This window comes from Sminthopsis crassicaudata, chromosome 4, assembly GCF_048593235.1.
Source record: "Sminthopsis crassicaudata isolate SCR6 chromosome 4, ASM4859323v1, whole genome shotgun sequence".
Taxonomy (NCBI): Eukaryota; Metazoa; Chordata; class Mammalia; order Dasyuromorphia; family Dasyuridae; genus Sminthopsis; species Sminthopsis crassicaudata.
Window position 1 is genome coordinate 459,777,718 of NC_133620.1, and position 26,818 is coordinate 459,804,535.

Here is a 26,818-nt window from a genome sequence, read left to right on the forward strand (position 1 = left end):
CTTTTGGAAAAGAATTAAACCTTGGATACACGGGGGACTTTGTCTTTGGCAGAAAGAGTTCACATCTAACACCTGAAGGGCCTGTGTAAACACAATTCCAGGTTTTCTGTAAATTTAATTTGATTTCTGATCCTGCTGAAATCATGATTAATCAAAGTTTTACCCCACTTTTCACTGGGTGGACAAGCTGGCACTTCTATGCTCCTTTGGAGTCAATCCGGCCTTGCCAGAAAGCGGCAGGGCCGCCCCCACCACGATCTTTTGATTCAGAGCTGATACTGCATCCTTTCCCCCCCAAATAAAGCCCCGGAAAACAAACAAGCAAGCAAAACAAGCAAGCAAGCCAGACAGCAGGTACGAAGAGAGACCAGGAGCGGCAGGAACGCCCTCCTGGAGGGGCTGGTCAGACAGCGGGAGCTTCTGGCCGCCGAGGGACGGATGACTTCAGTCCTAACAATGGAAACAAGCATGGACATTGAACACGGACACGGTAAGGTGAACTCACACTGTGACGGTAGAAGGGGTCAACTTTTGTAGGATATTTGTCAAACTGTAAAGGGATCAAAGCAAAAACTAGTTATTTTGTGTTTCTGCACTGGCGGTCTCAGCTTCTTCACCTGGCTGGTCCTTGCATGCCTACCTTCCCTAGCCATCATCAAATGGCAAACAATTCAGGTGTCCCACCTGAAGTGAAACCTCTCTGATTTAAACTGGGAACTCCTTAACAGAAGGGACTGCTATTTTTTCCCCCTTTCTTTATATCCCTTGAAATTAAAAGAGTGACTGGCACACAGTAGGTATTTAATATAAGGCACGAAGATAAATCTTTAACAACTGGCTCTCCACAAAAAGACTCTGCCCAGGATAACTTTTAAATTTAATTTGCATTAACATCCCCTCCATTGCTTTCTTGAGTCTAGACAATCAACAAACAATAAATCAAACTCTGATTTGCAGTTTGGAGCTTTCCAAGGTGAAAGCATTTATGCTAAACGTTTAACAATAGACTTGGATGAGTGATATGAGCTGTCTCTAGTATACCCCTGGCACTTAATAAAGGCTTGTTGACCTGATTCCAGTTAGTGTCATGTGACTAATAACGGAGAGGGGCAGATTGGCAGAAGGTGTGAGTTTGAGCCAATTCAATGATCTCCTGCTCACTCCACCCGGCCATTTACCGAGTAAGAACAGACCAGATCTTTAGGGCAGAGAGAATGGAGGCAATTTTTGGATAATGCTCTGGCCTTCCTGCACTCTCCTCTGTAGAAGAGCTAGGGTCCGAGTAAAGCTCAAATCCAGCAGTTCTGGAAAGGCCTTGTAGCTCTCCTGGGCAACCAGGACAGATTCTATCATTTCCTCTACACATGTTGTCCTCCTGGAACTGCCACTAAGTCACCTCCTGGTGAGGTGGAGGATTGCCAAAAATGGCTTCCCAGTAAAAGAAGCCCATGAAAGAACACCTGATGCGAATTTCCTTTTCCCTGGAGAAGTAAGGACATGTTTGTTAACTTAAATAAGCTTGATTAAACTGACAGTACTTTCTCATCATGTTGCAGGCTGGGAATTTTCTCCTTCCCATTTCTAAAACCTACTAAGGAACATCTGTGAAATTTGATCTTTGCTTTCTTTCTTTTTTTAATTCAATTTTGCTAAAGGAAAAAAAAAGGCTTGGATAAGCAACAAAAGAGTAAATTTGCTCGAAATCCCTCTGCTGCTGAATTTGGGGATCTCCCCACCACACTCAACGTCAGTGACAGCCTGATTCGGGGAGTAACAAAAAAGGAAAGCTCACACGTTCATTGCAACATAAGCACATTTAAGTAGGTTTCCAAGGGCTGGAATAAAGGAGGTTTTCAATGTATTGCTCCGGGACTTTTCATCCTATTGCCTAACGTTAACATGGACAAGCCAGGCTTGGCCATGGGAGAGGAGGAGATGTCTCGCTTTAGTGTGAGCTCCGGCCTTGCGGCTCTTCCTCACTGAGAAGCGTCCTGGCTCTGTGTGGACCTTCTGGTTGGGCGATTCCTGAACTGGACCCCCCAGTCTGACCCACTTCCGGTCCTCCGAGGATGAATGAAGAGAACAGCTGGGTCTCCACCGGAACGGACCGTAGCTGCTCCTGGGCACGGGGTAAGTGAGCACCCAAAGGGAGGCTCATCTGAGGTGGGAGCAGTCTTCGGAAGACTCCCCAATAAAGAGGAACTCTCTTTTAGAGAATGTGAGTAAAGAGAAGAGTGGGTTTGAACAAAATCCCTTTTAACCACAGTGAGCTCAATCCGGCCTCCGCCTCTCCTGAGGAGGGCAGGACCCCCCAGCGCCCCTCCCGCCCGCCGACACCCCTCCCCGGCGCCGCGCCAAAGCTGAGAGTAGAAGAGAGAAGAGAATTGTGCTCTACTTATCCTCACATTTCTGCCTGGGGTACGCACCATGGGCGGTGCTGGCGTCGGCATGATGGCCGTGGGCGGGATGGCGTGGGGGAAGGGCGTGAAGGTGTGCTGGTGCGTGTGTTGGTGCGTGTGTTGGTGCTGGTGCTGATGTTGGTGGAACTCGGTCCGCAGGTAGGGCGGGGGGCCGAGGGAGGCCCCGCGGTCAGCACTCTGCGAGGCCAGAAAACGCGTGTTCAACTCCTGACGCAGGAGGTCTTGCTCTGGAAAGAGAAGGAGGGACCCTTGAACCTTCTGCAGCCACCCGTCGGCCGCCGCAGGGATGGTTGGCAGGCGGGCACCGGAGTGACCGAGGGAGCCGCTGCCAGCGACTCTGTCCTAGGGACCCAGCGTCTGTTTAACCTCACACACACTCACTCTCTCTCACACACACACACACACACACTCACACACACTCACTCTCTCTCACACACACACATTCACACACACTCACACACACACACTCACTCTCTCACACACACACACACACTCACTCACACTCACTCTCTCTCACACACACACACATTCACACACACTCACACACACTCACTCTCTCTCTCACACACACACATTCACACACACTCACACACACACACTCACTCTCTCACACACACACACACACTCACTCACACTCACTCTCTCTCACACACACACACATTCACACACACTCACACACACTCACTCTCTCACACACACATTCACACTCTCACACACGATAAAATCGTTTGTAATATGTATTACTGTTCTTGTGTACGTACACACACGCTATTATTGTGAGTATAGATCTATGTTGTTATATTTACGTGATTACTGGTTGGTCCTTTGCTCTGGAGAGACCAAAATGGCCCTGCCGTGTGAAGAGCCAGTTAGTGTGCCTAACTGTGGCTGGTCAGACCAGCAGGAGGCCAGAATGCTCCGCCCCGGGTCACCCACAACAGTCCCTGAAGGTGATTTGAGACCTCGAAATATTAGACAAGAAAGAATAATCCTGCCGCACATCCGGACACCCGAGTCACCTTACAGGGGGAAATCTCCTGTTTTGTGTATGTCTGTGCATCCTTAGCTCTTAATTATGTTCCGCACTTCTACCACTGATAAGCAGAGTCAGAGATATTGGGGTCAAAAGTGTGACTTCAATGAGCCTGCTCCCCCCCCCATCCCGAGGGACTTGGGCTGAAGAAGTTGTCTTTGGGGCCATCCACGCGGCCTTAGGGTCCTACCTGAGTAAGTGCTTCCTCCCGGGTGTCCCGGAACCTGCAGAGTCCCTGACGTCAACGGAGGAGGAGGAGGCAAAGCCGTGGGCGGGGCAAACATATTGGGGTGATGAGAGTGAGCGGGGGGCTGGAGGGTGGGCGTGAAGCTGTGGAGGGGGCTGTGGCTGGGGAGAGAGAGGGGGAAGGGGGAGGCCGAGGGATGGTGGGACAGATGAGACTGAGGGGGCTGATTCTTCGCAGGTGTACTACTTCTGCTACTGCTGTTGGAGAGAAAAGAAGATATAGATTAAAAAAGAAAAGCACGAGCAATTTATTATTTTTTAAGCCACCATCGCGATTCCTCAAAGGGTACCTTACCAACAGCCCAAGCTAAGGACTCCCTTCTCATCTGCCCTTCTTCCCGCTCTGCCCCCAGGATCTGTGTCTCTCCAGCTCTCACACTTTCGCTGGAGGAGGCTGGCACCTTCTTACAACTTTGATCACAGGAGCTCCCTGGGGCCCAAGTTAAGCGACTTGTCTACAGCCTGTAAGCAGGACCTCAATTCAGGTCTTCACGACTGAAGCCGATTCTCTCGGTACCACGCTGAGTGTTTTATCCCCCAAACCCCGCCCCCTCTAAATGGCAGCGTCATGCCTTGAAATGATGGATGCAGCCCCGTGGCCCCCCGGGCCCTTCCTGGACCACCGGCTGATTCTGAACGATCTTTGGGTATCACCGTCCCTTGGTTTCCAGGACCCAAAACCTTCCTAACCCAAGTTTTTGCCCTGTGAAACCCACACACTAAGGCTGTACGAAGACAAAGACTTTGAAAATGTCCACCTCGTCCAGTGATCAGCTCAAAGGGAAGGGAAATCCAATAGACTGACTAGATAATCCACAAACTAGATGGGGATGTGAAAAAAACAGAGAGACTGGGAATTCACAGATCGGAACTTTCAATGGACTAAGAGGCCACGAATTCCAAATTCCTCATTACCAGGGGAGGAAACTCGGGAGACTTGTTCAGGGTTCCACAGAAAGTCGGGATTTGAACCAGGTTCTGTTTCCACTCCTACTTGGGGCCTACTCTACCAAGGAGGCAAAATGGAGGTGAAAATGCTGAGAAAACAGGAAATACCACACAAACTCTCTTCCTTTCTGTCTCTGCCTCTCTCTCTCTCATTCACACCCAGTGTGATAATTGTGAGCTCTTGAACAATCAGCAGTATGCTGGGTTCCTTCCTATGAAAACCCCAGACTCAACTCGTGCGTTGTACTCCCCTTCCCTTTGTGATTTTATTTTTAAAAATATCCGTATCCACACAAGCCTTTCTCTTATAATTCAGCAAATGCAGGACTGAGCACAACTGGGCTTTTGATGCTGCTTCTCTGCCCTGTTCCCTCTTGTTAGTGCCCGCCCCAAAAGTAATCACCATTAAAAAAAAATTACAAAACCTCAATCTCTAAAGCTAACTCTCAGAGATCAAAGCTGTCTGTGCCTGTGAAGTCAGCGAGTCTTTCTGTAACGGGATGTCAGGGAGCAGTGGAAAGGACGCCGGCTCTGGAATCGAAAGACCTGGAGCCAAATTTCACCTCTGACAAACCTGTGTGATCTTGAGAAAGTCATATAACCTTAGCTTTTCTCTCAAAGGAAAGGAGAAAGAGTGAGATGGAGAGAGAGAAGAGGAGGGAAGGGGGAGAGAGAGAGAAAGAAAGGAGAGAGAGAGGAGGGAGGGAGGGAGGGAGAAAGAGAGAGATGGAGAGAGAGAAGAGGAGGGAAGGGGGAGAGAGAGAGAAAGAAAGGAGAGAGAGAGGAGGGAGGGAGGGAGGGAGAAAGAGAGAGATGGAGAGAGAGAAGAGGAGGGAAGGGGGAGAGAAAGAGAAAGAAAGGAGAGAGAGAGAGAGAGAGAGAGAGAGAGAGAGAGACAGAGAGAGAGAGAGAAAGAGAGAGAGAGAGAGACAGAGAGAAACAGAGAGAAACAGAGAGAGAAAGAGACAGAGAGAGACAGAGAGAGAGAAGGGAAAGGAAAGGGGGGAAAAATGAAAGAAAGAAGGAAATAAGGGAGGAGAGAGAAGGAGAACTCTATTTGATAGCCTAAGAAGCCTCTTCTAGATTAAGAACTATGATCCTACAGGTCACCCAATCTCCTGCATCTCAGGTTCCTCACCTGTGAGATCAGTAAGCTGGGCCAAATGGTCTCTAAAGTGTTTTTCAGCTTGACTATAATCCCATTTTGCCCCTGTGGGGAAGCCCTCCCTGGGAATCTTTCTTCAAAGGTCCCCTCATGTCCAACTTGCTGCTTAAACAGACTAGGTGCCTACTTAACAAGTGTGTTACCCAGCAGCACCTGATGTTGTCCTGCCCCAGACTCAGGCTGGGCCTTCCTTGCTTCTTACACCTGCTGCTGTTCTCTTTCCCTCATCCTCTCAAACTCTGTGCCCTTCCACTTCCTTCCTGCCCACCAAAGGACGCTTGTCCGTCTGAGTCCTGGACACAATCTCTCTCCCCAGCCCCCTGGGGTCACACACAGCCCCCGCCCTCCCTGCCCCTCCCTGACTCTCCTCCCTGACTCTCCCCAGCCCCCTGGGGTCACACGCAGCCCTCCCTGACTGACCCTCTGTGACTGGGGAGCTGCCCATGGGGGCTCCCGGCCCTTCCCACGAGCCGCAGCACGGTCGGGGTCCCCCAGGTCCCGGCCCAGTGCAGGCCCCCGGCTCACCTCAGGCTGTTGAGGCTCAGGCTGCTGCTGTTGTAAGCCGACAAGGGCTGGGAGAGGTTCTGAGACGAGGGGTGCGGCTGCACCGAGGGGAGGCTTTGGTGGACGGTCTGGGCGGGCGACGGAGGCCTGGCCGGCCGCTGCCCCTGAGGCTGGGGGGGAGGCTGCAGCTGGGCCTCCGGAGGGGCCTGCGGCGGCGGAGGGGCCTGGGGCGGAGGCTGAGGAAGAGCTTCCGCGCGCTGGAGCAGGACGGGGCCCGGGCCCGGGGACGGCGCCCGCAGCTGCGGCTCCGGCTGCGCTGCCTGAGGACAGGGGTCTTTAGGCGCCACGGGCTCAAAGATGGGCTCCTTGCAGCTCTCCTGGCTCTTCTCCTGGCTGCGCTCTAATCCCGAGATCTTCGGGACAACGGGCCCCGCATCCTGGGGGTCATGCTCGGTCAGCGCGCCGGCGGCTAACTCCGGATCTGCAGGGAGGAGGCGGAAGAGAAGAAACGGTAAGTATGGAGGAGAGGGAGCGGGAGAGCCCCCTGCCCCCGTCGGCTCATCCCGGCCGGACCGGCGCTGGCCCGGAGGGGAGGCGTCGGGCCCAGGGCCCGGCCAGAAAGCGCCGCAGGGGCCGGCGGCCAAGCTGAGGACCCAGGCTTCCTCGCTCGGGACAAACCCTGTGAAAGCAGACCAAGAACCGAGACCTGATTTTCCCCTTTTAAAACAAACACACAACCCTGCTACATAAAAGGGAAGCGCTAACAATGCCAAGTGCGGCAAATGCAACTTAACAACACACAGATGTTCGCCTTGGCCGGGCGCATTTTTTGCCGGTGAGACACAACTGACATTTGGGGAAATAAATTTTGCCGAGCCGTCGTTGCTCCAGCAAGAAAGCCGGCGCCCCGGCCCAAGAAATGGATCCCGGCCGGGGCGGGGATCAAAGCGGGGATGACGCTGCGAAGCGGAATTTAAATGAACGCACTTCACCGGGGACGGGACGGCCATGCTGGCAGCGAAAGAGCCCCCAGCCTGGGCCTCGCCTCGGGCCTCTTGGCAAGCCCCAAAAAATGGCGCCCATCAGGAAGGGGGAGGGTTCTTTTTTTAATGTAAGACCTCTTCAAAGACTGACACTCCCCAGAATCTTCAACAGAATGAATCGTTTTGTAACTTGTCAAAGTTGGAGATTTCTGGGCAATCTGGGAAGACTCAAGTCCAACCACCAGAATGGTAGGGACAGAGTAAGAAAAAAGGTACAAACAATACAGGGCCATGGGGGTGGGGAGAGAAACACACGCACACATAGGGTAGGAGGAGTGGGGAAAGAAGGAGGGAAGGAGAGACAGAGAGATAAAGGGAGGAGGGAGGGAGGGAGGGAGGGAGGGAGGGAGGAAGGAAGGAAGGAAGGAGGGAGGGAGGGAGGGAGGGAGGGAGGAGGGAGGGAGGGAGGGAGGGAGGAGGGAGGGGGGAGGGAGGGATGGAGGGAGGAGGGAGGGAGGGAGGGAGGGAGGAGGGAGGGGGGAGGGAGGGATGGAGGGAGGGAGGGAGGAAGGAAGGAAGGAGGGAAGGAGGGAAGGGAGGGAGGGAAGGAAGGAGGGAAGGGAGGGAGGGAGGAGGGAAGGAAGGAAGGAGGGAAGGGAGGAAGGAAGGAGGAGGGAGGAAAATGAACACAGGAACAAGAGCCTCACCACCTTGCAATGAGAAGGCAGACTTTAGACATTACCTTTAGGGCAGGAGACTGGGCTTGGGAAGTGGACTTCTTGCCTCTTCCCCTCCATGTCCCTGTAGGCCTCTTATGAATAGTCTAGCAGTCTGACATATAAACATTGAAAAAAAGAACAAAACCTGTGTGTCCTCAGCCACCCTGGCAGGCCCGTCCAAACCGAGCTGGGGCCAGCACAAACATTCAGTGGTCTGCAGGAAAGCTGTCTGGGCTCCAGGCTAGAGCCAGGGCTCCCTGGGGGCCCAGTTCCCTCCAGCCCAGCTTGACTTCTTCCCCATCTGGCCTTCTCTCCCCTGCCTGTGTTCCTGGACTTGCAGCCCCCTCTGCTCACTACAAACACACTGTGGAGGTCTCTGCCCTGCAGACTCCCACAAGAGGCTCTCCCAAAGAGGAGGAAGGGAGGCCAGGAGGTGGAAAAAGAGCCCCCATGGCTCCAGGCTGCATTCTCCTTGTCTGAAAAGCGAGGGGTCTGGAGTTGATGGAATTCCAAATAGAGAGAGAGTGATAGAGAAGAGTGATAGAGGAAGGCCGAGAGAAGAGATGGGAGGAAAATGGAGAGAGTAAAAGGAACAAAGAATGGGGAGGAAGATGGGAAATAGAAGAAGGTCTGCAGAGTTTTTTCAGTCCCTTGCCTCTTCGGATCCAAATGTAACACCCCCAGGGCTCCTTGATCTATACACCTCTAGCAATGATGATTTTAAACACATCAGTGAGAGATGGAAAGAAGAAAAAGGGAAGGGGAGGAGAGGAATGGGGAATGAGGAAGGGAAAGAAAAAGAGGAAGGAGGAGAAGGGGAAAGGAAAGGGAAATGGAAGGGGAATAGGGAGGGAAGAGAAAGGAAGTGGAAATGAGTATGCACATATCTGGTGAGGAGTAAGACACCCAGAATTGGGGGGAGGTGCAGTGGAGACTGGGCCTGGAGTCAGGAAGACTTCAAATCTGACCTCAGATACCAGCTGTGTGACCCGGGGCAAGTCACTTAATCCTGTTTGTCTCGGTTTCTTCATCTGTCCAATGAGCTGGCGAAGGAAACGGCAAACCAAGAAAACCCCAAATGGTGCAGGAGGAGCTGGACGCGACTGAACAACAAGGTGTCTCCCTCCCCTTACATTCCACAGCCAAGGAAGCTGACCTCCCGGTGTCACACGGGTATTAAGAGGAAGAACCAAGATTTGAATTTGGATCCTCTTCAAACCCATTAGCTTTCACCGTACTATAATGCCAGCCTCACAGGCTCCCAAACTGAGCTTCACATGAGCAGGGAATCTATCACACGCAAAGGTCAAAGGCCCAAACAGGGCAGCATGAGGTCAAGCACCTTGATGAGCCTCTCTTCCCAGCTGTCTGGGCCAGTGTTCACCCATTTACCTGGCTGAAAGGCTGCAGAGAAGTAGGGTAGCCCTGCCCACCCTTTCTCAGTTTATGAATGCACACAGAGGATTATGAAAGGTGATTCTATTAAGCAAAGATGTGCAATTTTCTCCGGAGTTTAGCAATCCCCCTGAAATCCGGATCAGGTCCTTGGATCCAGGTTGGGGACTGGGGGGTCACAATGTCATCAGCTCCTCTGCTAGTGTTAGCCCAGTTTCCTGAGCTTCCTCCACAGAAAGTCTTCTGTTCCACACCGGGGACAACTTTGTGTCTGCCACTCATGGAGAAGAGGTAGGAGAGCCCCTCCCCACCCCGTGACAACCTGGAGAGGAAGTCCCTAAGCAGATTTACCTTGGGCTGCAGAGGAAAAAAGAGCCCGGCTCTGCCAAAGTCAGAAGCCAGGGCTCTGATCCACCCTGGCAAGTAAGTGACTTGCCCATGGGGCAAACAAACATCCTTGTCCCAAAGGAGGGACACAGAGTCAAATCAGACACACCGGCAAAGTGTGAAGAAAGGACACGGCTTCTTAGAAAAACCCGCTCCCATTCCTTTTACAAATGCTCTCCAAGACAATTCTCCCCGGCCCCTCTGCTCTTCTTTCCTGTTTCCTGAAATGTTCAGGATGTGCACACTATATGGGAGAACCGCGCTGCGAGACCGACAGACAGAAGAAGGAATTCTTAGTTTTTCTGTCCATAAAATGGAAGAGTTTGGATTATACCATTCTTTTAGTCTCTTTCTAGCTCAAAATGCTGTCATCTTTAGGCAAACTACCTAGTAATAATATAACAATAATTATATAATAATATGTTATATATTATATGATAATAATTAAAATAAAATAATATAATCAAATTAACAATGATAGCAAATGCTACTCACAATAGCAATTTTAGAAGTTTGCAAAGGATTTAACGTATCTCGTTGGAACCTCCGACAACGTTAGCATTTTTCCACAAAGGAGAATATAAGATGGAAAAGTTTAGTATCCTGTCCACAGCCTCACATCTAATGAGAGCGGAAGGACATCCTAATTCCAATTCCAGTATTTCTTATCCTTTATTTGACACGCTCTCTAACGATAACTATTCATCAGAACCAACATTAAATAGTCCCTACTATGCGCGAGGCAGTATTACCCACCGCATCCTTACAACAATCCTGGGAGGGACATGTTATCATTATCACTTCCATTTTACAGATGATATGAGCCCACGGCCACATGGCTACGAACTGTCTGAGGCTGGGTTTGAATTCGGGTTTTCCTGACTCCAGAGCTAGAAAAAGCAGCACAAACTTAGCGGCTCTCTAGGAAACACTATTTACCTCCAAAGTACAGCTCCACTGAGATGGAGAAGACAAAAAGAGCTCTGGTCAGACCCCCTGGCTCACATACAGTATTTGCTCGGTTTCCCAGCTGATCCAAGATCTTTTCAATAATGATCACCCTTCATCAACCCCCAGTTGATAGATTTTGTAGGAAAATTATGTTAGCATCTATGACATGTTATATGTGGTATCTGTACCCATCATTCCCTGCCCTCAAGAAGCTCACGCTCCACTGGGGTTGGGGCAGGCACGTCAGGGAAATGGCTTTTCAATCTGAGAGTGGGGAAACGTCCCTTAGTACAGCTGATTTTAAAATCACTCCCTGCACAAAAACAACTTCCAGGGTGTGGGTGACTTATGTCCATCATAAGCGTACAATCCATTAAATGCTCAGCACACAAATGCTTCCTAAGAGCAACAGGGGGGAACAGCTGAGAAAATTAAAATGCACACGGGTCGCATTGAAGGGTGTAACTATTTTCTATATAGATTTTTATAGGAAAACCGAAACCATTCTGAAGCATACTATAATTTCAAATGATGCTCCTTCTTTCTCATTTTCTTTGATAAAAAGCTAAGGATACTTACATTATTATATTAAAAAAATTTAAAAAGCATACAAGCTGGCGGGTTTATTATTACTATCATTATCATCATTACTTTATACTTTGGAAATGTTTACAGAAAAGCTGTTGCCAAGAAAGTAGTATTGTCTGCTAAAGACTATAAACTCCTTGAGGTCAGGGACCCCCCGCATCTCACTAGTGTCTTTCTTTAGTCCCACTTCTCCCAACCAGAACCCCTCACCCACACAACAGTTAATCCAGTCAGCAGTAGTACTGCGTCCTCTTCTCCCGCCCAGGAACATCTCTCTTGGTGGCTCTGACCAGCCCCATGTGATGGTCCCGCCTGCCATGAACACAGCCCCCAAAAGTACCTCGGAAAGGCATCTTGCCAAGTCCCGGCTGTTCCACACATCCCCCCTCCAGCTTCTGCTACGGGAACAATAATCAAATCCATTCTGTCAGCGCTAATCGAGAGGGTTTATCACTCAGAATAGACAGGGGGGCCACTGATCCATACAGGAGGATCCCTGTGGGAAGCGTATTGACTTCAGTTTTAAAATGAATATTATCTGGGTTTATTGTATTTTTATTTATGTTGTTAAATATTTCCCAAACCCATTTTAATCTGACTCGGCCTCCACTTGGGCATTGCGCAGACTGCCGGGCTGTTGTTAACTTCTGGTCTGTACGAAAACTTCCCTGAGTAATATCACCCTGTTAAAATGCAAACGGGGCCTGTTTCTCTGGTACTCTCATCTCCAGCACCAAGCGCGATACCCGGGTACATGGTAAACCCTTACTGCAGAACAAATTTCATAGGTAAGACGGTGTAACCGCTGTAAACGACAGGGTTAGGGCAGACTGACTCATCTGAGTGCCTGGTTCTTCTCCCTCAGAGAGGGCGAGAGCCGCGGACCCCTCCCTGGTCTTAGTCGTTCCTTCTCAGCATCGGGGCTCCGTGGAGCACTTCCACACACCTGCCTTCTTTCTGTCCCCCAGGTGTGGAGGGCGGCTTCCAAAAAACATCACTTTCGCTCCTCTGTCAGCAGAGGAGGGCCCAGTGATCAAATAAGGCTCACCTGCTGCCCCGGGCAGGTAGTGCGGTAAGCGGCCGCAAACGCCCCGTTTTATCAGTTTTACTGACAATGTGTGCTCCGGGAAGCCCGCCGTGGCTGCTGTCCAATCTTGGCTCTGACTAATACTATCAAAGGTACCAAGGACAGACTTCGCAGCTCCCAAGAGCCCAGGCTGTGGGCAAACCTGCCTCAGTTTCTTCATCTGTCAAATAAGCCGGAGAAGGAATGACCAACCACTCCAGTATTTTTGTCAAAAAAACAAACATCCAAATGAGGTAACAAAGAGTCAAACATGACTGAAAAGCAAGTAAAGGGGAAAGTTCAGGCTTGTATTATTAGAGGCTGTGAAAAACAAAAATTAAAATCAGCTAAAGATTTATTTTGGAAATTTGGACTTACTTTCCCAAAGACAACGCTCCCCAATCCCCCATAAAAAGTGAGGGATGTCTTACCTAACACGTCTCTCTTAAAGTCTTGGAAGAAGTCAATGTTTGGGGCACATCCTTGGGAGGCAGCATCAAAATTTACTTAGGCTGCTAAGGACCAGCTCTGGACCTCTCTAGTTAGACAAGGGTTTGGGCTATGTTTATTGCTTGCACTATAATTAGAACTGAAGGCCAGAAATACACAGGTATAACAGGTAATTCTCGTAGGATCCCCTGGTGGCTGATGTCCGTCTGAGAACCAACTCTCCATAATGGAAGCCGTAGAATGGTCAATATACCCAACCTAGCTCCTCTCCTGAACATCTAACGTGCAACATCAGCCTGAGAGACCCAAGTGGGGACCGATTCCCACTGGAAATCAAGAGGTCACAAACAGCTGCAAGTCAACCCAAATGAAGACAGATTGATTAGTACGGGATCACAGTACTAATGCTTGGGTAGCAGCTAGTCGCTATTAAGATTAGGGCTGCTCAAGGCAGACCCAGAAAGAACCGAGCAGGAAGCCCAATTAATATATTTATTAGTTCTAGGATCTGGGCAGTTAGCTCTCTCAAATTCAGTCTTCTCATCAACGGGAAGGGACAATACAGTACCTCTACTTCCTGGGATTGTTGATTGGATCACTGAAGCCAAAACAGTAAAAACACTTTGCAAATCCTAACGATAAATGTTAACTAACTGTAATGATAGTTACTGTAAATGTTAACTATCATCATTACTGTACTTGTGATTAGTGAGTGTTAAAAAAGATAGGACTTGGGGTAAACAATACAGTATGTAATAGTCTTGGTTCTAGAATCAGAGCATTCAAAGCTTAGGTCTAGCCCTTATTTTTTGCGTGATCTACTCAATTATCCCCAGGTCTCAGTATTCTCATCGTATAACAAGGGAAATGGACAAAATCAGAAATGCTAAAACATGCCATTGGACATGTGAGTCAGAACCCTCCTGAGGGCTAACGGATCCAGATTAAAAGGGCACTGGGAAACAGTAACCAAAGTAGATGAAAATACAATAAAATACAGATTCTATATTATATATAATTATAAAGTTAAGTAGCATGGTCCTCAGGGATCCTTATGCTGGATTATTGACTAAGTAATGCAGCAGATAGAACACTATTCCTGCAAGACCCAAGTTCAAAGCGGATCTCAGAAACTTCCTGGCTGAGTGACCCTGGGCAGGCTACTTCATTCTGTTTAAATCTGTTTCTTAAAAAAAAAAAAAAGAGAGAGAGAGAATAATGGCTCCTACCTCTCAAGGTTGTTACAAGGATGAAATTAAATAATGACAGTCAAGAATTTGGGTTTAGGTACACAGTAGGTGCTATATAAGAGCAGCTAGATGGATCAGTGGAGAGCATGCTGGGTCTGAATTCAGGGGAGACCCGAGTTCAAGTCTAGCCTTATATACTCCCTAGTTGTATGTATTCAAATGCTGACTGTGAGCTTAAGCAAGACGACATATTCCCTTTGCGTGGCTCAGTTTCCTCCTCTGTAAACGAGTCAGTTAGACTTCCTTCCAGAGCTGAATTCTTGTGTCTACCACGTGGAAAACAATTCTTTGTGTCTCTGATCCTAAGCGAGGAGACTGTACTCAGCAAGGGCTCAAGAAACGCCCCCTGCCTCAAACGGCCTTGTTTCGGCCCTCCTCGAAGGCCCTCGTGCGTCAGTGCTGGGAGGGATTTCTCTGGGCTCGTGGACTCCCCAAGCACATCAGGACCAGATTTTCTCCAGAAGCCAGGCCCGGCCACAGCTAATGGCCGGTGTATTTCCACTTCCTCCTCCCAGCAGCCTGACAGATAATTTGTCTCAGAGTGCGCTTCCTCCCAAACTGTGTACTCCCTCTCAATCTTCCAGAGGAGGGAGCGAGCCGGCTGGGGCGGTAGGGAAAGTGAGAAATCAGAAACGACAAGTGCACTGAATGGATTTAATCCCAAATTTTCAATGTCACCTTCTAGTCAAGTACATGAATAGAGCACTGCCGGAACACGTGTTAGAACACAAATGGCACCGGGTGCGGATGGGTGAGGGTCGGGTTTGAAAGAGCAGGCGAGGCACTTTTGTATCTCAGTTTCCCTCCCTGTAAAAGGAATCTGTGTTTGTTCTGCTACCTTCCAATCGTGTGATTTCATCCAAACAGGCAACTTCCCTGCTGAGTCGGTGCTCTCTTAGGACAAACTGGAAACATAGCCGCGCTACAAATATAAAGTCTTAGGAAACTTTTTTAGGGGGCGCATTGAGAGGTGACACGACCAGGTTGTTCCAACTTCCAAGGCGGACCGTTTACAGCCGCCTTTCAGGGACAGCGAGAAGATAATTGTCACCCTAGGGGAAGAAATACTCCACTTCTGGAAATGCAAACATCACAGAACAATAAACTAACCAAATCTTCTACAGATTATCCTTTTTAAACTAGTATCTCATGGTCAGTTGTAACACTGACAAGGGCCTTTTCATGAGAAGCATGAAAACATGAGGCTAAGTTAAGGGTGATTATTAATCTTCCACTGGGATACACAATTCTCCAGATTTATAAGCTCATTTAAAAAATCACACACTCCGGGCAAGTCTTTTCACCTAGGGCTTCTCACCAGCCCCACGACGGGATCGGACTGGATGACCTTTGAAGTCCTTTCCAGGCTCTATCATCTCTAGCCCCTCGACCCTGGGGACGCCTGATATCTATAATCAGCCGCACGGCAGCAGCGATCGGCCACTAACGAGCCAACCGTCCTTCGTGATGGCGGCATTTGACAAAGAACACGTCCCTCACCACTCAGTGCCCCGGTCAGAGAGGCAGACAAATGAACCTGGAGAGGGTGAACGCGAATAAGAGTCAGGAGGACACAACTGCGGCTCCTGGATTCATTTACCCTTGAAACTGTATACCTTTGGGCTCTGGAAAGAGGCCCTCCTGAAAAAGAGAGGCCGGCACTCAGCTGCCTCCCTTTCATTTGCTGGAGCTCAGAACGGGGTATTAATGAGGTCACTTACATCTCTTTTTCCCCCACTTGGTAAAGTTCTTTCCACTGGGGACAGATAAACACTTGGTTCTCCCAAATGAAGACGAGTTCCAGTGATGGTCGTGTCCCTAACTCGACTCAGAGACGGGAACAGCAGTGAACAGAGATGCAGAAACATACGGTAATAACGGGGGATGGAAAATCTCAGTCTCAAGCTAAAAGCTTGAGCTTTCAGGGGGATGGGGACTCAGTGGCTGGGTTGTATCCCCCCCCCAAATGAAATTCCAGACTGGGGATGACAGAAAGGCCCCAACAGGAGACAAACACACACCTGTCAGGTGCGACATCTCCCCATTTATCCAATTTCAGCCTGCGTGGCGGTTTTCAAGCCTGGTCTTCCAAGAGGCAGCGCCATAAGGGCTGCTGATGAGAGAACCCGAGGGGGAGGGACCTCAGAGCATGAGCCCAACTTCAGATGGGGAAACGGAGACCCAGCAACCTGCCCAAGGCTATAGAAGGGGAGAAGGCCTGGTGAGAATGTCACACACACGCACACACACACGCACACGCACACGCACACGCACACGCACACACACACGCACACATCTTCTGCTCCCACTAGAACCTGAGACCCCTTGAAGGCAGGGGTAGTTTTTGGCCTTTTCTTTATACTGAGTATCTGGCCCCTTACAAACGCTGACCAGTGAGTTAACGGACTACCCGTCAGTGCAAAGCTGAGTCACCTTGAGGAAGAAGATGCTCGATTTGAGGCCAGAGGGACTGGCTCAGGTTTTCCTTGAGCTCTGGGACTCAGGGCAGGCGCTTTTTATTCTCTGAGGGCCTCAGTTTCCCGCCTGTGAAATCAGAGCTGGACTGGAAGGATTCTTGAGTTTCTCCCTAAATCTCAATCGGGGAAGGATCGCAGCGGGAACATCCGGTTCCCTCACCTCTAGAATCCTAGCTCCCAGCACAGGCCCTGCACCTCTTCCTTTCCAACACATACACACACCTAGCTCTCCCTGCTCCTCCTCCTCCCCCTCCCCCTCCCCCTCCTCTTCTTTAAACCATTAAACAGAGCCTAGTTTGTTCCATTAGCAGATTCAATTACTTGAATGAATGGAAGGATGACATTCAGCCTTGCAACTCTTCTCGGTCACTGAAACTGTACAAATAAATTGAGGAAAGCCCACTGTTTGTTCAAGGCAAATTAATTTTCAAACACTGAGGGAGTGGGGGAGCGGGGGGATGATGGGTGCTTGGCAGGGCTCAGAGAGATTCCATTTCGTGCTTGTCATTTGGTGTAAACATTAATTACCATCTGGGAGGCTGGGCTGGGGGCTGGATTCTGTTGCACAAACCTCAGAGGGGCCGCAGAGTTCCTAATCAGCAAACTCCTAAGCAGGGCAAATCGCTGCTGCTTTTTTCCCCGGATTACCCACGCACACTGGGCTGGAACCGGCAGAATCCTGGCTCCGAGGCCGCCACAAGCCGGCCAATCCCGGGCACCCTGCGGTCTCGGTGTCGTGTCGGTCCGTCCCTTCCCAACCTGCAGCGTTTGCTCTGGCCCTGACCCTTCCAACAAATGACAGGAAAGCTGGCTCTCTCCCGCCCCTGCGTGTGCAGAGACGGGTTCTGGCTCCCCCGGAACAGCCGGCCACAGCCCCGGTCCCACACAGGCCGCCTCGGAGGGAGAAGGCCGAGGCCGAGGCAGCTGATGGCGTGGAGCCCGCCTCCCGGGGGCCTCTGGGGGTCGGGCTCTCCCAGCACCTTCACGAGCCCCCGTCTCCTGTAAACGGAGGTTCCGTCCCACCCCCGTCTCCTATGGGAATATCGGCTCCCGGAGGTCAGGGAGCATCCCCAGAGCGCAGCCCCCGTCCCCACCAGCACAATGGCGCTTTTTAAAGGCAAAGGCAGTTTTTTTAAACTTGCACCCCGGAGTCTGGCACATCATAAGGGCTTAATAAAGGCTAGCCAAGAATGAGAGCTTGTTTCCAGGAAGGGGAGGCTTGCTCAGCTCGGCTCTGGGGCAGAAGCAGACACAGGGAGAACCCACAGGAAGGGTTTGAGAAGGGGAGCGGCGTCCTGATGGAGCTGCCCGGCCGTGCCCCAGAGGGATGCCGGAGCCCTCAGGAGGCTTTCAAGCAAAGGCCGAGTCTCCCTACATCACATGGGGAGAGGATCCACTTAAGTCAAGCAGACAGGATCCTCCTGACATTCGGTGATGGGTCCCATCTAATTCTCACAACACAGGACGCTTAGCTCGGGTTTCTCCTGCGGTCCCTCGTGTCCTAATCTTCATTCCCCCACACGCTCTGCTTTTGGAGGGAGGAGTCCAGGCCGCTGGCCCTCACCGGCTGGGAGAGCCCCGCTCCTCGGCTCCGGCCGGGAAGAGAGCGAGCAGTTTTTCGGTGTCATTCCCGTCCCTTTTGGCCTGGAACACTGGTCTGGTGACCAAGCTCGCCAGCTCCCGGTTTCTGGTTTTTCCAGCTTTCCCTCTTCTCGCCCCCGGGGCACACTCCCCCCGGCCCCTGTCCCATAGTGTCCGTCCCTTCTGCCCTCGTTCCGTCCCTTGCACGAAGCCCTCTGACCTCGAGGACACCTAACCGAACCATCACACGCTGGACAAGGTGCCTCAAGGGAGACTACAGGAAGAGGCGTCTAGGAGGGCGGATGGCACCTCCTCGTCACCCCCATCATCCCCAGAGGCCCCAAGGGCCTAGTGCAGAGTGGACACACCTGCTCTGGCCTGAAGGTCCGCCCAGGACCAGCTCCCTGCCACAGGAAAAGGCACAGCCGCAGCCCTCCTTCCCGGGTTTGTTCAGGAAAACCAGGACAGGAGCGGGGGAGGGACAGCAACGGTAACAAGCTGGGGGGGGGGGGGGGTCTGTAACGGGACCCCTCAGGTGTGAGGCGGGCGGGTGTGAGAGGCGTCCGAGGCCGCCCTCCAGAGCAGGACCCAGGGGGCTGAGGAGGGGAGGGGTTACCCTGGGACGGCATCACAAGTAACTCATCCACTGGCTTCCCACAAAGCCGAAGTGAAAGCGTCAGAGCCGCCAGGGGGTGGCTCTCAGTAAGGCAGCTCGTCCGGCTCTCTTGTCTTCCTCACGCTGGTGGCGTGATGGACAGAGCCGGACGCCTGGAGCCGGAGGGATTCCTGCCTCAGGGACCCGAGGTCCCACCTTCTGCAGGAAGCCTCCCGGGGCCTCCCGTCATGCCCGCCTTCCCTCTGTGGGTCTCCTGGCTGCCTCGCGGACACATCTGTGCTTCACCCTCCCCTGCAAGCTCGGGGGCTGGCACACGTGAGGCCGGGGCCAAAAGCACACAGATCGGTCAGCGGAAAGGGAGGAGTTAGAGCCGGGCCCTTGGTGCCAAACCTGGAGCGGCTCCCCGAGGAATACTGGCCCGGCGCCTTCCCTTACCTAAGCCTCAGTGTCCTTCCCTGGAAAGTGACAAGTTTGGACTAAACCCCCAAGTTTCCTCAAACTCTACGCCGTCTGAACTCGGGAAAACCTTCCAATGAAGAGTCCGTTTCCCACAAGACAAGCCCCCAGGGACAGGGCAGATATTCGGGGCCTCGGCCTCTCCTCCTCCTCAGGCCCCCCGAGAACGCGGGGCTGAGGTGCTCTTGCCTTGCGTTACCGCTGGAAACCTTTTCCCTCCCACGGGCGCAAACACTTACCCACATCTGCACAATGACGCTCCGCGGTGACCTGACGGCTCACACTCTCGTGCCAGTTAAGAAGGGAAAGGCCTAAATCCCACTTCCAGCCCTGGGTAAATTTCACCGGGAAAGCCACGAGCAACGAAGGTCTGTTTGAATACGACCGGCCGCCCCCCGCGTGCTCTTTTGCTATGAATCCCGGCTGTCGGTAATGGGAAAGGATGGCCGGGAATTTTAAAGAAAACAGTAAGTGAATAATGCCTTCGGGAGGGAGGGGAGCGAAGGGGGCAAAAGGTCAAAAGTGGGGCTGCAGGGGCTCCCCCCCCCCATCCAGCCTGGAGCGTTCACCTCTCCAACTGGCAGAGACCCTGGGGCCAGCCGCGGCAGCACACCGGGCAAACGGGGACCCCACAGTACGGGCTCCCCGTCCCCAAAGCCCCCATTCCAAAGGGATTAGAAGAAGAGCTACGTAGATGCAGGAGACAATCACCATCTCCCTCCCCCCCCCCAGAACTGCCCCCCATCTGGGCTGGGAAGTCGGAGCAGAGGCTCACACCGGGCAAGGGGGGATGGGAGAGCGCCTCTGATCAGCTGCTGAGCCCAAGCCCATCACTAAAGATCTGGGTGCGAATCCTCCAGCCTCCTCTTCTGCTCCTCCCCCACCCCTCTCTGCCTGGTTACCTGCCCAGCTAATCCCTCTCCACAGTGCAGGAAGGCCGCAGTGCCAAGAATCACAACTGAGACGTGCACAGGGCGAGGGAGGGGAATCAGGAGGGCCCCGCTCAGCACACTGTCCACGCTCCCTGCGGGCCTCCCCCCCCCTCCTGTCCTGCCTCCCTCTGCCTCTCTCCCTTCCCTCCTCCTCCTCTGTCCATCTGTCTGACCCTCTCCTTTTCTCTGTCTGCCTCTCTCTGTGTTTCTCCTCCTCTCTCCAACTTCCTGCCCCTTTCTCCTGTTTTTCTTCCCTCTCTATTTCTCCTCCTGTCTCTCTCCTTCTTTCTCCTCCTCGCCATCTCTCTCCTGTTTCTCTCCTTTTCTGTCTCTATCTCCTTTCCCTCTCTCCTCTTCCTCCTGTCTCCTCCTTCTGTTTCTCCTCCTCTCTCTTCTCCTCTATTTCTTCTTCTCCCATCTCTTTCTCCTCCTGTCTCTCCTTATATTTCTCTCTCCTTCTGTTTCTCCGTTTTTTCCTTCTCTTCCCGTTCCTCTCTCTCTCCTGTTTCTCCTCTGTCTGTCTGTCTCTTCCTCTCTGTCTCCGTCTCTCACTCACCCTGTTTCTTTAGGGCTTTGTTAGCACCGAGACAGGCCGGTCTTCCTGAGCAGCGTCTCTGCAGTCCTGGGGTCAGACAATTAAGCCCTGTTCAAACATTCTTGCTGCGGTAGGTCTGGGGCCCAGAGTGACTCTGGGTGTTGCTGCCTCCCCACCATTAGTCTGATTCACTCATTTTGCAGCCAGCTGGGATGTCTCTAGGTCTGAGCAGCAGATCTCCATCCAGACCCACAATCCTCTCTCATCACAGGCCTCAGATTAAACGCAGGCAGCCCCTCCACTTCAGTTTTCTAGGAGCTGAGGGCCAGCCTTGGAGATCAGTCAGTTCTTGACACCTGGGCTGACAGGGGGCACTGGGGGTGCCCGCCACCTCATCAGCACTCTGTGCCCCCTTAACCTCCTCTTCTGGGTCTGATCACAGACTCTGAGCTGCAAGGCCCCAGTCCCACATGCTCTTCCTAAGTCTTGGCTGAGAAGCAGGGTCAGGTATACTGCAGGTAGCTAATAAATGCCTGCTGAACAGAAATTAATCAGGGGGCCTCAGCTGCTCCTCTCCTTCTATAGTGGAGGAAGCTGAGAGCCAGAGTTAAGTGCCTTGACCAAACTGACTGAGCGAGCAGGTAGCCGAGCTGAGATCTGAAATGTCCACTGGGACACCTCACCTTGCCTTGGGCCGGGGTCTTGCTTGCCCTAAAGCAGGCTTGGAGAACCGTATTTTGTGAAATTTGGCTTTCTTTCTAGTTCTTTGTATTTTATTTTATGTATTTTATAGCCTGATTCTGAAAAGGGGTCCAGAGGCTTCGCCAGGCCACCAAGGGGCCTTTGCCACATAAAGCCCCCTACTCGAATCCAACAGCATCCTGCCTTAGGGACTCCCTTCCCGTGGGTCCTTCCCTGCTTTGGAGGCCCGCCATCACTTCTACCCTTGTATTACGAGCCTGCTCAGAAGGAACAGCCCGATGAAAAATAAAACATTTGTCCAAATTCACTTGAAAGCTGGGAGACCTTTCGAAGACTGGCTCACCTAGAGACTCGCCGTATTATCCCAGGCAGGCCAATTTATTTTCTTTGAGCTTCAGCTCCTGGCTGCCTTGCTTGCTTAACACAAGCGTGATTATCCCAGGCCCGGCCCTGCCACGTGTCAGCATCAATAAGATGTTGTCTGGGGAGAGCTCTGGGCTCTTCTTCCCGGCTTTAGGGGAGCAGAGACTCAGGGCCGGAGGCAACTCAGGCCGTCCCCCTCCTTCTGCAGACGAGGAGACTTTGCTGGGTTCACACTGCCAGCAAATGGTAACAAAGTAAAAGGAAGAACCTGGACTCAGGTGGTCTGCCCCCCAATCTAGTGCTCTTTAATCACAGGACCCAAAGTGAAGGAGTTAATTCAGGAAAAAATGTTTCTAGCTAATTGCTAGATGAATATGTATTCCTCTTCTTCGGGTACAGAGTCATTGCCTCTCCTTCTCCTCCTCCTCCCTTCCCCACTTCCACCAATCTCTCTCTCCTTTTTTTTCTCTCTCCCTTTCCCCCTCCTTCTCTCCCTTCCTGTCTCTTTGTCTCTCTCTCTTTTTCTAGATCTATCCATATCTATCTATCTATCTATCTATCTATCTATCTATCTATCTATCTATCTATCTATCTATATCCTGTTTTGCCAAGGAAGGTGCCAGACCCTTCACAATCTACCCTGAGAGTCCATCCTGTAATTTCACTGGTGGGAGGAAATTCCTTCCCAATACAGAAGAACTGACTACAAGTTGCACCTTGTTTTAGAGACCATCTGTCTCCTTTGGGGCATTAAGGCCTTATCAGGGTCACAGAGACAGTGTACGTCAGAGACAAACCAGTAAGCATTTATTAAGTGCCAATGTGCCAGCGCAGCCCAGCAGCCCAGCTCTGAATGGATGAGTTCTGACCTCGGGCTGGCTCTCAGCTCCGTCTGCCCTTTAAAGCCCTTTAGAAGGTTGAAATAAGAGATCTGAAGCCATCCAGGTAGTCTCGGATCTGGAACGAGGGCAGGGCAAAAAGGGGCAAAGAGAGCGAGTCTAGATGCTAACTGGGAGCCTCAGATTCCAAGACGGAGCTCTCTGGGGGACCTCTTGCCCGAGCTGGGTTTACATTGAGCGCCACAGTACTGACTTCTCTCAGGCTTGGTTTACCATTAAGTGAAAACCTAAGGCAGTTAACTAAAAATCCGCATCAGACAGCGAACTCCTTGAGGGCAGCCCATGAGTTGGGCTAGTCCCTCCACATCTCTCGAGGAGGAGGACATTTAAATCAACAGTGAATGAAGCACATGACTTCTGCTAATTCTCCAGCCCCAAACAGAACTTTATCCACTTTCATTAAGCAAGGGAGGCCCGAATGCAGCCCACCATGCTTGTCAGCTATATTTCCACAGAAGGCTGGGACCATGGGCTTCCTGTTATGACGTGTACATCGGGGAGGGAATCGGCTTTACATCGGAGGCCCCCAAAATCTAAAGGGCTCTATAAATGCACTAACACACCGGAGAGTGGTCAGAGGGATGAGAAGCCAGAGGAAGACTTCCAGTCTTGATGCTTGTGCGGAAGAAGGAGAAGTCACAGAAAGGTAGGGATCTGTATGGTTTAGAGAACGTGACTTTAGGTTAGGCCTCTTTGTAAAATCAGAAAACCCAGCTGCGTGACACAGTGGATGGAGCCCCCAGCCCGAGACAAGAGCACTCATCTCCCTGAGCTAAATCCGGCCTCAGACATTTACCAGCTGGGTGATCCTGGACAAGTCACTTATTTCCTCCAGTGTCGAATGAGCTGGAGAAAGAAATGGCAAATTACTCCAGCATTTCCACCCAGAAAACCCCAAATGGGGCCAGAGGGAGTCGGACATGGAATAACTACCTAAGAGTAACAAGCTATTTAACGTCATGCAGACTCAAGGCAAGCTCTGACTCACCAACTCCTCAACATTGCCTTCCCGGAGCCCTTATACCCATTTTATCTCTCCTAAGACTAGTCACAGGATGAATGATAAGGCCCAGGAGGCCCTCCCACATTTAATTAAGCCAGATGTCAGCAGTCAGGACAGTTGGGAAGGTCTGCTGGTCTCTCATCTCATTAAAAGAAACACAGTGGATGACTCGCATTTCACCCAAACAACTGTCAGAGAGCCCGGATGAGCTCTGGTAGGGGCGAAGGGTCAGCCCTGATGGCGGTGGGTCTCGTCTTCCCAGAGAGATCAGAAACTCCTTAAAGTCAAACATTCTAAGCCGTACGTTTCTGTGTTTCCCCCAACCAGTGCCTTCTCAGAATATGGACTTGATAAATATTTGATTGACTTTTGTCCAAAATCCAAAGCCCAAGCTTCCTCCTCTTTGAGTTCCAGGAGAAAGGAAAATATGAAAAATCTTATTATTTATCACCCAATTTCAAATATTCAGTAAACAGGCCCAGACTCCAAGCCAGAGAAATCAAATCCCATTTTCATCCTGCGCTGTCTTTTTGGAGGCAGAACTAAACCAATACCAAATGGGCCTCGGCTAATGCAAAAAACATCAGGGGTTCATTATGACCATTAAGGGAACATTCCTATCCAGTTTAGCAAAGGCTATTTTGAACCTAAGATTAGGTTACCTTAATTTTGCAAGAAATAAACCTACACGGCATCAAACATGGGAAATGACCGCTCTCCTTAAATATAATCACCTGGGGCTAAGTCCCCCCAGGCCATCCCTCTAAAGCTTGAGTATATACGTGGGACACTGCGTTACATGCGTGTTGTCTCTCCTTAGAATGTAAGTAAGCTCCTTGAGGACAGGGGCTGGTTAACCAGCTGGTTAGAGCTAATTTACAAATCTACTTCAACGCACTTTGAGTTTCCGGTCTTCCAAAGCCAGGCCCGAGATGTGGTTCCCGAGTTTCCTGATCTATGAAGCCCCCCCCCCCCCCAAATGCCCCGGAGTTAATAACTGCACTTGTTTATCTATCTTGAGTCTCTAGAGTTAATCTGCACATGCTTGTTCAGAATGTACCCACAAGTCTTGGTGCCATTTAACCTTTAAGAGTATAGAGTTTAAACTGGCACTAAGGACTTTGGGACATGTAACAATAGCTGACATTTGTATGTGAAAAGCACTTTGCACATGTTATCTTATTTGATCCTCACAACAACCCTGTGAAGGCGTTGCTAATATTATTTCTAATTTATAGATAAGGAAACTAAGGCTGAGGGAGATCTGAGTCATTTGCCAAAGTCACATCTAGTGTGTGGGGCAGGATTTGAACTCAAGTCCAAAGCGATCTGAACTCAAGCTCTGTCCAGCCCAGCCTCTGGTGCGTGCTTGTTGTCGTCACCGACAGAATACAAGATACAAGTAAATAAGACAGTATCTGGAACACAGTAGGAGCTTAATAAATGCTTGCTGACTGAGACTGATGACTAACAGAATTGCAGTTTCTTCTTTTGGTTCTTTGTATATTAAAATGTTTGTGTCTATTGATGGTTTGGTTCATAATAAAAATGTGTTTGAAAGAAAAAGATATAAAAGGAATATTACTGTGCTAGAAGAAAAGGATGTGATGAATACAAACAGGAAGATTTATAAGAACTGATGCAAAGTGAAATAAGCAGAATGAGGGAAATAAAACACACCATGACCACAAAGATATCAGTGGAAAAAGGAACAAAAGAGAGGTAAAAGCATAATGACGAAACCTGATCCCCAAAGAGTTAGGAGAGGGCAATTTCCACTTGTCTATAAGGAAGTGAGAATCTGGGACACCACATAAAACGCGAGACTTTGGGACCCATCCTTTAGTTTAGTCCACCCCCTTCCTCAGTCTTTGATATGGGTGGCTGCTCTCTGGGAGAAGGGGGAGGTAGATTCCTGTATCTATAAAAAAAAGGGGGGGGGGGCAGAAAAATGCACTAAAGTACTTTTTTTTTTAAACTTGGCTCTAAACAACCCATCTGGCTTCTAAAATCGGGCCGTCTCCTGCTTCCAAAAGACACGTCACATCGAGTTTCGATCTGAGGTCAGACAATAGCAGTTCGCGCCACACCACCTCATGAATACACAAAAACCAGGGCTCAGAAGAAACCACAGCGAGGCACCAAGCCCTTTCCCTTGGGGTAGTTTAACATGTGTCTAAGTATTACTCCAATAAGGAGAATCTCAGGGCATCAAAGCCACGGCCTCTCCCCGAACGTGATGGAGGCAAAGCCAAGGGGGGTCCCGGCTCTCCTAGGCTGCTCCCACATTTCAGCTGACGGGCTGAAATAAACACACAAAGAAAGTGACGAGGCGCCCAAGGCCGGGGCTCCCGGCTCCCCCCACGCCATCCATCTTCGGCAGGCTTCTGGCGAAGCATCTTTCACTCATCAGCCTGTCAAGGCCCCAAGTTTCCAGGCATGGAAACCTACCAGCCTAATCCTCCCCATTTTCACAAAGGCCAGATTAGCTTTAAATTAAATACTCTTGTTCCTTAAATTTCCTCCTTGTTAGGATGCCAGGGGAAGCTCTTAATCTTACAACACAGCCAAAGGACATGCTGAGGACTCACCCACAAAGGCAGGAGGCAGCCCAGAAAGGGCCTGATAAAACAGAGGCATTACGCTAATCCCCCGAGCTGAGGGTGCATGTGCAGGAGGATCGCCCATCTCTCCTCATTCACTTCTCAGGCCTGCTAATCAAAATAAAGGAGAGGGGGAAGGAAAAGCAGCTCTGCCTCCCGAGCACTCGTCCCAAGAGCGGGGCCCGGATTTACCCGACACTTTAAGGCGGTTGGATTTTCTAGCTTGCAGCTTCTTTAGACGTGGACTTATTCCCATCTATACATTCCTTTCTACTCAATTTCTATGGACCTGGGCAAGGCACAGCCCCCGGAGGCCTCAGTTTCTCGAGCTGTATGATGAGAAGGTTGGACTCAAAGGGCTTCCTTGGAAATCAAAGATTTGTATTTAAATCCTGCTTCAGACGCTCACTACGGGATCCTGGCCAAGTCGTTGAATCTGTCTGCCTCAATTTCCTCATCTGTAAAATGGGCTCCCTGGACTGTTCAATGAGATAATAGTTATGAAGTACTCAGCACAGCATCTGGCACATAGTACAAATTATAGAT

General features: G+C 50.8%; 1 protein-coding gene across 6 annotated transcripts in view; it reads right to left on the bottom strand.

Annotated features, from left to right (window-relative positions):
• The window catches only part of AUTS2 (activator of transcription and developmental regulator AUTS2), a 1,090,636-nt gene that overhangs the window by 34,674 nt on the left and 1,029,144 nt on the right, over positions 1 to 26,818 (bottom strand). For 2 of the 6 annotated variants that reach the window (XM_074263988.1, XM_074263993.1), the window contains 4 exons: positions 6,338 to 6,797; positions 3,644 to 3,897; positions 2,406 to 2,647; positions 506 to 550 (listed from right to left, as the gene is read on the bottom strand). In XM_074263988.1, coding sequence (XP_074120089.1) covers positions 506 to 550; positions 2,406 to 2,647; positions 3,644 to 3,897; positions 6,338 to 6,797 — 1,001 coding nt within the window. The remainder of the gene's footprint in view (positions 1 to 505; positions 551 to 2,405; positions 2,648 to 3,643; positions 3,898 to 6,337; positions 6,798 to 26,818) is intronic. The other 4 variants (XM_074263989.1, XM_074263990.1, XM_074263992.1 and 1 more) reach the window with 4 other exon arrangements.